This window comes from Squalius cephalus (genome assembly GCF_949319135.1).
Source record: "Squalius cephalus genome assembly, chromosome: 1".
Lineage (NCBI taxonomy): Eukaryota > Metazoa > Chordata > Actinopteri > Cypriniformes > Leuciscidae > Squalius > Squalius cephalus.
In genome coordinates, this window is record NC_137122.1 from 15,309,954 (window position 1) to 15,322,170 (window position 12,217).

Below are 12,217 nucleotides of genomic sequence, written 5' to 3' on the forward strand. Positions count from 1 at the left end.
AAGAAGAGATTGTGATCTGCAGCAGAAAAGAGGAACCCAACCTTCTACACATGGCTTACCAAAAAGAGAGCAAGCTGATGCTGAACTGTCACGGTACCTACAGGAAGAGGCACTAGATAACACTAGATAACTAGAGCCTCTAATGTGGTGGCGAGACAATGAATCCAGGTTTTCTTTCATTTCCAAGTTGGCAAGAAAGTACATGTGCATTCGTGCAACAAGAACTGCTTCGGAAAGAATGCTCAGTAGAGCTGGCAATATTGTCACCCCATGCTGTCTTAAGCCAGAGAAAGTCAACATGCTAGTGTTTCTTTCCCGTAATCTACCAAGCCATTAAGGAGCAGGATTGTTTTTGTTCCAGAATTTGACTTGTATGGCCAGAGGGGTATTGCACAAAAGTAGAATTAAGAAAGCCAGGATAACAGAACAGTCGCGGCTTGACCTAGTTTAATCAGTGCATCCTGGCTTAATCCGTTGCACGTTTGCTGAGCCAGGATGAGAACGCGCGGATATGTCAAGCCGGGTGTATATAGTTTGGATAAATGCGCGTTCACGGCATTCTTAAAAAGATCACGAAATCGATCACAGAATCACCGATGCAAAAATGGACAAAACCCGTGCGGCATACTTTTCGCCTAATGAGCAACAGCTTCTTATGGAAACGTATAAAAAAGTGAAACATATAATATGTAAAAAAGGCAATACAGCTGCTGTAATAAAGCAAAGAGAGAATGCTTGGCAAACAATAGCGGACCGACTTAAATGTGACCAGTGGACATGCATTTAACATGTAGAATAATTGCAAACACATACCCACTATGTGCATCTATTTGATCTATTTAGTTTATTTTATGTCAATAATCTGTTTAATCTTTTTACTCTTATCAATTTGTATGTAGGTTTTGTTTCTAATTGATTTGATGTAATCTATAATCAGATAATTTGCTCTATTTTTATCCATCTAATAGCCCCACATCATCACATAGCCTTCACCATACCTAGAGATTGGCATGGAGTTATTTCCATAAGATCATCTCTCAATGCAAATCATTAGGCTAACTGAAATAAAACCATGCCAATCTCTAGGTATGGTGAAGGCTATGTGATGATGTGGGGCTATTTTAATTCCAAAGGCCAAGGGAACTTTATCAGGATGCATAGTATCCTGGATCCATGAAGTAACTGGCCTTTAAAAATAAAAATCTGCCTGCCTCTATGGGAATTTAACATAGGGGTGTCCAGACGTATGCACCCTGTATTTTAAGGAAGAACTGTTGTGGCAAAAATATTCGTTAAACAATCATCACCTGCGTAAGAGACAGTTCTGAGTCAAATTGTCTTTTAAAAGTATTTATTCTTGCAAGAAGGCCCAGTTGCCACACAGAAGTCACCAGTACAGTCTGTGAAACAAGTGCGACCAGGGAGGGAGGGCAGAGGAGTCTTTATACTGCTTTCAAGGTCGTCTGCTTACAGGCCCTTATCTAAACAAGGAGAGGCTTCCCTGCTAGTTTTCTGATACTGCTAAGTTTGTTCTTACAAACTCACAAGTTCTAAATTGGGCGGCCACTGACCCTAGGGGTCAGAGGTCCCTTTTCAATCTGCCTCCTCCTGACATCTCACCTGTTTCCCAGTGTTTAAAAACACACACACATCAGTCAAGGATCATTTCAATGTCATGCTGAAAGTAAATGAAAATCAATACTGTGAATCATGGAAAATCAAAAATTCCCATAACAAGAACATTTATTTATTTATGATACATTATTCATTCACAAAGAAAATTGGTGTCCTTAAAGGTTGGATTTTTCCTATTTTTTTAATTAAGGCATTAAGTTCAGTTTCCAAAAGATGATTTTTTTATTCCTCTTTTTAGTCAACTTTAGCATGGGTGTCTAAACTTATGCAGAGCACTGTATCTCATCAACTGCAATAAAATATAATATATTGATATTTTTTCTCATTCAACAGTACATTTCTACTCTATACTTGCATATATAGATATAGCCTACAGTCTATATTCTATTTCTCATATTGTATTGTATAGTTCTTTTGAACTGTGTTGGCATTCATTGTGGACAGTAAAGTAATAATTGCTCAGGAAAATCTGCTTTCCTCACTGGGTGTATGACAATAAATGCTTTAAATCTCAAATAATATTCATCAAACCTCTGACATTGAAATTAACAGCAGTTTTCAATAATAACTAAAATAACAGTACGCATACTTGGATGAATGACAGTATATCTAGTATTTTAATGCAGGACCATGAAGTGACTAAAACACATTAATATCTAGTAGGATTTAGGGAGGAACTAGCCGATAAATCACTAGGATTAATCTTAGCCTGGTTGTTAGCCTGCTCCGGAGCAGGCTAGCTGCAAAGTGTAAATCTCCATAGTAACTTAATGTAGATTAATTTAGCCTCCCTTCATGCAACCGAGTCAGGGCTAAATTCAGCCAGGATAACTGGAAAATCCCAGCTTAATCCCTTATCTTGCTTTTGTGCAATACCCCCCTGTTCTGTTATGGTCATAGTTTATATTTGTGATTCATTGTTTCTGTTATTTACAGAATTTTTTAATTTGTAAAATATATTTATATTTTACTTTAGTTGGGAATGAGATAGGGAATGAGTCTTTTTTTGTGGTATGGTAATTTTATGGTGATTGTTTCTATTATTCATATTTTCAAAATTGTATTTACATTTGTTCTTTAAATGTACACATTTTTGAAAGATACACATTTTTCATTGAATAAATTACTTTAATATTTAAAGCTGTTAAGTGTATTAATTTGTTATTGCAAGTGACAACTTCCAAATGATTAAATTAAATAAATTATTAAATGACAATTAATCGCCAAAGCCCTAAAACAGACCGTCATAATTGCATAGATTTATTGCGTCATAGATCGTCACAATTGCAATTATTTATTAGACAATTAATCGTCAGCCAAATTTCATAATCGTGACAGCCCTAGTCCCTGCTTGATATACAACCACTGATGAACATATTCGGTTTTGATTGGAAAAAAAAAACTATACGAGTGCGAATTAGAACCCGTAACTTCTGACACGCTTGGGCAAAAGCTCTAACCACTAGACCATTGAAGAACTCAAAATTTCAAAATTGTTTCAAACTGTTTCAAAATTTAGGAAAACTCACACTTATTTAAAAAAAAAAAAAATCTTTAATATATTTTTTAAAAATCAAGGAAATTTCTCTGGCATTTCTTTCTTTTGGCTGTATTGAAAACGTACCAACCGTGACACCGCTGTGTCGTATGGAACCGAACCATGTGTTTTGTGAACCGTTACACCCCTACTGATTACAGATGTTGATCTACCTCAAAGTTTGCCTTGATTGTTCTACGTTTACACTTTTGCATTACACACATTTTATAACTCTCTTTAACACTTACTTCTTTATCTTAATATAAGACATAAAGAAGATATTTTTGTGTACATTTTATTTTTGAATGCTAAAACTAATATAATTTGTTGTTTGCCTTAATAATGTGGATAAAAAATAAAAATAAAACTTTGGTTTAAATTCAAACTTTTCTACTTGTCTTCAAAAAAAGGGTTATAAAAAATTTAAATAATTATCGATACCGAACGATATGAAACATATCGTGATAAATTGTTTAGCTATATCGCACAGCCCTGCGCTCGAGTTATCAAGTATTCCAATGTATATAAAAAAGCTTTCATTCGATTCCTACGTCCTCCTTTTCTTTCCTTGCGTCCTTCCCACGCATCCTACAGGGGGTGGAGCTGAGATGCGAGGAAAGAAAATGAAGATGCACAAACAAGAAATGAGAAGCACCGTAGGAGTTCCAGAGGGGCAATGTGCTTTTTTTAAAATATGGCATTAATCGGCCAAATGTGGGCTCTCATGGCCATATACATTAACTAACTTAGCTTTTTTTATTATTAACTTTTAGGAATTCCAGTTAAAGGGATACTCCACTTTTTTGGAAATATGCTCATTTTACAACTCCCCCAGAGTTAAACAGTTGAGTTTTACCGTTTTAAAATCCATTCAGCCGAAATCCGGGTCTGACGGTACCACTTTTAGCATATCTTAGCATAGATCATTGATTCTGATGAGCCCAGTAGCGTTTCTTTCAAAATGACCAACGATTTTCAATATTTTTCCTATTTAAAACTTGACTCTTCTGTAGTTAAACCGTGTAAGATCGACGGAAAATGAAAAGTTGCGATTTTCTAAGCCTATATGGCTAGGAACTACTCTCATTCCGGTGTAATAATCAAGAAGCTGTGCGGCTGTACCATGGGTGCAGCAGGCGTAATGATATGACGCAGAGCCTGAAAATAGGTCTAATAGGTTAGACAAACTTAGTCCTGGTCACGTTGGAAGAAGTTACCGAGCTGGGGACTATTTTCAGGCGCTGCGTCATATCATTACGCCTGCTGCACCCATGGTGAGCCTTTGTCAGTGATACTCTGAAATACTTCCCATCCCATACATGAAAAAATACATGCCGTGTTGGTGATATCATATTTTTATATATATATATATATATATATATATATATATATATATATATATATATATATAAAATATTCTTACATAGGCTATATAAAATAAAATGACACAACCCTGTCTCTTTTTGTTAAATTTCAGTTTTATTGATCAATAATAGCAATTATGAAAGTATAAGTAGCCATACAAGTCAAGAAATAAAGTAATTAAACAATTCAGTCAAACATAAGTCAGCAGGCTACAACGTTAAAGATAAATAGCCTAAATAATTTAACGTTATATAAAGTTATGAAACTAAAACTTTGCCCTCAGCCAAAACGATTTGCCAGGGAACAAATTATAGATTAATGATATCAAAGATCATCCCACAAGACGAATTATATCTCATGTTTAACCACTCCACTAGACTAGAGAGCAGCAGCAGCTCTAGCCGAGGTAAGGCTGTTCCAGGCGGGATACATGAGCGCTGAGCACCCGGTGATCCCTTGGATCTCACATCTCCGAAAACATCAGATCAAATTTTTAAATAGGCGCTATCTGTATAAACAAACAACATATTTGAGATTGAAACAACTACATTACCGACTGAAAAACTCTTAAAACTATATTTCGTGACACAATAACAGTAGTATTTTTAAATTTCGTAGTATTTTTAAATGTCTTTCTCCTGCTATTGACGCAACTTGAGATTTTAAATATTAGCTATAGAATATATACAATTTACATATACAATATAAAATTTAATTTAATCTTACCTTGCATATAGCAGCGGGATTTAGCATTCTACATAAAGCTACCACATAATAACACTAAAACAGCTCACGTTAGCTACAAGTTATCGCGAGAACAGATTTAGATCAGGCATACTACTGGCATACTAATGGGGTCCTACGGCCGGACTCAACACACCGAGTAACCGTATTATTCACCACACCGGAAACACACGGCACAGTCTGCTGGAGACGCGGGACGATTTTTTCGGAGTTGACTGCGGTTGGCATAAACTGGTTTGTGACTGGATTGAGATGAATTCTGAGATTGTTAATGAAGAAGATATGGAGTTTGATGATTGGAGTTTAGTAGGGAGTCGGAAAAGGACGAAATTAAGGGAATCTGGTAGCAAGCCAATCCAGTAAACGGGGATTAGAAGGAAACAGTTCAGAAACAGTTCATGCGTCGCGACTGAGTGAGTTGTTGTGTTTGGAGCTCCGTCGAATTAATTCAGAAATCTTGTTTTTCTTCTTTACACTCTTTTACAAACGAACTTTTTCATTTTTATAGCGTGTGAACATATCTGGAATACTATTCTCCTTAAAAAACAATCGGATTGCTCTGATATCGCTACATATATCCAACCTTTCGAACTTCCGCTACTAGCCTTAGCCCGCTAGCATTACACGCGTGGTCGCGCCTATCGATCGACTTATTTACACCCGTATCACTGAAAGCTATAATTCGCCATTATAGCACATCTGCTATAATGGCGAATATAACGGATGTGTGTCTAACGTTACCTTTGAGTGCAGGTGAGGACACCTTCGAGCTGCATTCTGTGCAGTTAGAGCTGGAATCCGTGGAGAAGCAGATCCGCGACCTACTAGAGAGACAGGCCGAGCTACGAGATCGACGTTTCGCGCTTGAAACATCACACGCCGATGCTCACAGGTCAGTGGTTAGTAACCTTTTGACTCCGACCTCGTCTACTCCATGTGTTTCTCTGCCCAGGATGCGATCATCCCTGGTTTCATTCACTCCGGCACCGACACAACAACATGGACCCTGGGTGATTCCACAGCGGAAGACGCGGGCCAGGACCAGAGCTAGGACCTCTCCGCCCCTCCCGGCCTTCGAGATCTCCACCCGGAACCGCTTCTCCCCTCTACGCGAGACGGAATGCGACGCTGTGATCATCGGCAGTTCCATCGTCCGGCATGTCCGTGCTACCATAGGTAAAGGTAAGGTTCGCACTCACTGCTTTCCTGGTGCTCGTGTTCTCGATGTCGCTGCACAGGTTCCCGGGATTCTGAATGGTGACGAGCCCGTCGGAGCTGTCGTGCTGCACGCGGGAACGAACGACATCAGGCTACGGCAGTCGGAGGTTCTGAAGAAGGACTACAGGAGCCTGATCGAGACGGTACGCAGTACATCGCCTGAAACAACGATCATCGTGTCTGGACCGCTTCCCACCTACCGACTAGGACACGAAAGGTTCAGTAGATTATTTGCTCTAAATGAATGGTTAATGTCATGGTGTAATGAACAGAGACTGCTCTTTGTAAATAATTGGAATCTTTTCTGGGAGCGACCTAGGCTCTTCCGTGCTGATGGCCTTCACCCCAGCAGAATCGGAGCGGCTCTTCTGTCGGACAACATCTCCAAGACGCTACACACCATATGACTAGTAAGTCAAAGTCCAAATCACACTCTTTGCTGTCCAAACTTAACTGATATAAGTACCAATGTAGAACATTATATTGAAACTGTGTCTATTCCTCGTTTAGTGAGATCAAATAATAAATCTACTGCAGGATCTAAGAAAAATCTAATTGTGATTAAACCAGAAAATCTCAATATTAGTGAACAAAAACAATTTATAAAGCTAGGTCTTCTAAACATCAGATCACTTACACCTAAGGCGGTTATTGTAAATGAAATGGTCACAGATAATAGTTTCGATGTACTTTGCCTTACTGAAACCTGGCTTAAACCAAATGATTATTTCGGTCTTAATGAGTCTACTCCTCCTGGATACTGTTACAAGCATGAGCCCCGTCTGATTGGTCGTGGCGGTGGTGTTGCTATAATCTATAAAGATATTCTTACTGTTATTCAGAAAGCAGGTCACAGGTTTAATTCGTTTGAAGTACTTGTGCTAAATGTTACTCTCTTAGATGTAAGAAAGAAATCCATATTATCTCTAGCCTTGGCTACTGTATATAGACCGCCAGGGCCTTACGCTGATTTCCTAAAAGAGTTTGCAGACTTTCTCTCAGATCTTTTGGTCAATGTCGATAAAGCATTAATTGTTGGAGATTTTAACATACACGTAGATAATTCAAATGATGCTTTAGGGGCTGCGTTTACAGATTTATTAAACTCCTTTGGGGTCAAGCAAAACGTAACTGGTCCCACTCATCGTCTTAATCATACGCTAGATTTAATTATATCACATGGAGCCGATCCAACCGATATAGATATTATACCGCAAAGTGATGAAGTCACTGACCATTACATGGTCACTTGCATACTACGTACCGCTGAAATTTGTCATGTTGCGCCGCGTTATCGACCAGGCAGAACAATCCTTCCAACAACTACAGATCATTTCTCAAATAGCTTACCTGATCTATCTCAGCTGCTCAGTGAACCCAAACAAACAGATGAACTAGAGGAAATGACTAGCACTATGAGCACCATTTTCTCTAGTACATTAGACATCGTTGCACCAATTAGATTAAAAAAGGTTAGAGAGAAAACTAAAGCACCATGGTACAACAGTGCTACGCATGTTCTAAAGAGAGAAACTCGTAATTTAGAGCGTAAATGGAAACAAACTAATCTAGAGGTCTTTAGAATCGCATGGAAAGACAGTATGTCACGTTATAAAAAGGCCCTAAAAGCAGCCAGGGCTGAGCACCTCCGCAAACTAATAGAAAACAACCAAAATAATCCTAGGTTTTTATTTAACACCGTCGCTAGACTAACAAATAAACAGACGTTACCGGAGCAAAATATTCCGTCACAGTTTAGTAGTAATGATTTTATGAATTTCTTCACTGAGAAAATAGAAAGCATCAGAAACACAATTGTAAATGTACAATCTTTAATGGTGTCTTATGATTCAGCCTCAATTATCACCCCGCAAGAACAATTACAGCGCTTTGCAACTATAGGACAGGAAGAGTTAAATAAACTTATCATTGCATCTAAACCAACAACGTGTTTACTAGATCCTATACCAACTAAACTACTGAAACAAGTGTTACCTGTAGTGGAAGAGCCTCTTCTCAATATTATTAACTCGTCTTTATCCTTAGGTCATGTTCCAAGAATATTCAAGTTGGCAGTTATAAAACCTCTCATTAAGAAACCACAATTAGATCATAATAACCTAGCAAATTACAGACCCATTTCAAATCTTCCATTTATGTCTAAAATACTAGAAAAAGTTGTGTCTGCTCAACTGTGCTCTTTCTTGCAAGAAAATGATATCTATGAAAAGTTTCAGTCTGGATTCAGACCGCATCATAGCACAGAAACTGCGCTCGTTAAAATCACAAATGATTTACTTTTAGCTTCTGACCAAGGCTGTATCTCAATACTAGTTTTACTTGATCTTAGTGCTGCGTTCGATACTATAGATCACACAATACTCTTAGACCGACTACAAAACTACACTGGTGTTCAGGGACAGGCATTAAGCTGGTTCAGATCATACTTATCAGACCGATACCATTTTGTCTGCGTAAATGGGGAAAAATCGAAGATAACGTCAGTAAACTACGGTGTACCGCAAGGATCTGTGTTAGGCCCTCTGCTATTCTCAATATATATGCTGCCACTTGGTAATATTATAAGAAAACATGGAATTCATTTCCACTGTTATGCTGATGACACTCAATTATATATTTCATCACGACCAGATGAAAACGCTAAATTATCTAAATTAACAGAGTGTGTTAAAGATATAAAATACTGGATGACATGTAATTTTCTGCTATTAAATTCAGATAAAACGGAGGTATTACTTATTAGTCCAAAAAACTGCCCACAAAACCTCTTACAATACAACTTTAATTTAGAAGGGTATCCTGTTACTTTATCCTCTACAGTAAAAGACCTGGGTGTTATATTAGACCGCAACTTGTCTTTTGAAAATCATATTTCATACAAGAACAGCCTTTTTCCACCTTAGAAACATTGCTAAGCTACGTAACATGCTATCTGTTTCTGATGCAGAAAAGTTAGTTCATGCATTCATGACCTCAAGACTAGATTACTGTAATGCTTTATTAGCTGGTTGTCCTGCATCCTCAATAAACAAGCTACAGTTAGTCCAAAATGCCGCCGCTAGAGTTCTTACTAGATCAAGAAAATACGATCATATAACACCAATTCTGTCGTCTCTACATTGGTTACCTATAAAGTCCCGTATCAATTACAAAGTATTGCTACTGACCTATAAAGCCCTAAATGGTTTAGCTCCCGTGTATTTAACGGAACTTCTATCACCCTACAATCCATCGCGCTCTTTAAGATCACTAAATTCGAGGCTTCTGGTCATTCCTAGGATATCTAAGTCCACTAAAGGAGGGAGAGCGTTTTCACATTTAGCTCCTAAACTCTGGAATGGCCTTCCTGATATTGTTCGAGGCTCAGACTCGCTGTCCCAGTTTAAAACTAGATTAAAGACGCATCTCTTCAGCCAGGCATTCACATAATACTTACATTTTATACTACAGTTGAATCAGATTGAATGCATTAATATTGCGAACAGCAGCTACGCTAATTATTTCCCATATGCTTTTCTGTTGTAAATACAGATCGTCAGCTCCAGTTTGTATCCAGCCTCTCATGGAAACTACAGATTCTCCAACACCCGTGCAGAGACGACTCGACGCTGGCGATGTTTATGCCCTAAATCAATACATGATTAACTAACTGTATTTCTCTATGTACATTTCTGAAATGCACTTTCTGTAAAGCTGCTTTGAAACAATATGTATTGTGAAAAGCGCTATACAAATAAATTTGAATTGAATTGAATTGAATGAGGATAATAGGGCTGTTCGCAAAAAGATTGTAAGAGAGGAATTTAAAATAATTCTTAAATTCAGAAAGGAATATGAGCATGTTAATCTTAGTCCAATGGCGTTGTCTAAAGAGTTGGAAAAAAAAGTTAGGAGAAGTGGATATGGCAAAAATTTTGAGAGACGGAAGTCTGCTGATAATATGTAAAACAGAAGAACAAAAAAACAAAGCGTTAAAAATTGACAATATGTGCAAGAAAATAGTGAATGAAAGAAAGATTTTGGTGAGAGAAAAATGAAACAGGGAGTGATAACAGGCATTCCAATCGAAGAAGATCTAGAAAAACTCATACGAAGTATTTCTGGAGGGGAAGTGAGTAGAATAAAAAGGTTGCAAAAAACAATGAATGGGGAAAGGATTGATAGTGTGTCAGTTCTTTTGGAGTTTCATGATTCAGTGCTTCCGGAAAGAGTTAAAACTGGATACATGAGTTTCGTAGTGAGGCCATATATTCCTCCCCCATTCCGCTGTTATAGATGTCAGAGATATGGACATATAGCAGCGGTGTGCAAAGGAAAACAAAGATGTCCCAAGTGTGGAGGCAGTGGTGTAGTCTACGTGATACGCAGGTATACGCCGTATACCCACTAGAAAAGGCCAAGGATTTGCGTATACCCACTTAAAAAAAGCGTGAGGATACGTATCAACTTCGTTTTGTGTCAGAACTTTCACACTTTCATTCATAAATTCACCCCGTCTGTGTTTGCGAAGCGACGGATCGAATCGCGGAATCCAGTCACAAATGGAACTTGCTATATAAAGCAGAACGTCACGGAATTTGGCTATTTTTGAATGAATATATCAAAAGTAGCTGCTGTACAATGAATAAAATCTCGATATGGACTAGTGTCTATGAATATTAAAGCTAAAAGAGACTGCAATTGTTCTACGCGTCTCTGGGAATGAGCGCTCAGTGTGTGCTCCACTACACTACACTACACTACACTACACTACACTACACTACACTACACACACACACACACACACACACACACACACACACACACACACACACACACACACACACACACACACACACACACACACACACACACAGAAGCACGCGTGACTCACGCTCGTGGTGTTTTCAGCGTTTCACTGTATTGAGACATGATGTAAGCTACACGTGCATTTCATCGCAGAGCTGCTATGAGAGTCACTTGATGAGAATTTCACCATTTCTTTTGATAAAACTATCGCCATTCATTCGTTTCATATACACATAGAAACTGTAATGTCTTTACGACAACCTGTCAAAATAAAAGTTCTGTATAACTTGAAGAAATTATAACAGAAATATATTACTATTGCACAGAGTATACTTCAGGCCTAATAAAAATAATAATAATAGTTTATTAAAACACACAGAAACTCAAATGTCTACAACCCACCAAAATAAAAGTTCGGTCTAACTCAAATTAATTAGAAAGAAATTGCACAGTAAAATGTATTTTAAAATAAAAAATTTTTACAAAAACACCATTTCTAAAAGTAAATTTGTATTTGTGCCTATAATGTTTAAAAAAAAAATTGTTGAAAATTGTCAACTGATAAAACCTGTGCTTCAGGGACCGTATTCATATAACATCTAAGGCTAAAGGTAGCTCTTAACTGACTGAGTTAGATGGTGATTAACACTAAACAGTAGAAAATCAGTCCAGTCTCCCCAGCTGTAAATGTCATTGGCTGTTAAAGTCTTGTGTTGCTTATAATAAATTGACATGTTGATAACACTTAGTACTTCATAATGCTCTCAATTACATGTCGATGCATACTGTATGCATTAGTGAGTGTGGTGGTGCTTATGGGGTGACGCTCTGGGATGGTTGAGTATGCGGCGGGGGGGGGGGGGGGGGTTATATTAGAGTATACTCACTACAAAAAACTAGACTACACCA

The 12,217-nt window shown here is 37.8% G+C and overlaps 1 protein-coding gene across 1 annotated transcript in view; it reads left to right on the forward strand.

The window, feature by feature from the left end:
- Positions 1 to 10,219, forward strand: part of LOC307163812 (uncharacterized protein) — a 213,468-nt gene extending 203,249 nt beyond the window's left edge. The window contains exons 2-3 of the mRNA XM_079880046.1: positions 6,234 to 6,909; positions 10,052 to 10,219. Of these exons, the coding sequence (XP_079736172.1) occupies positions 6,234 to 6,906 (673 nt within the window). The 3' untranslated portion in view covers positions 6,907 to 6,909; positions 10,052 to 10,219. The remainder of the gene's footprint in view (positions 1 to 6,233; positions 6,910 to 10,051) is intronic.
- The last annotated feature ends 1,998 nt before the right edge of the window (positions 10,220 to 12,217 follow it).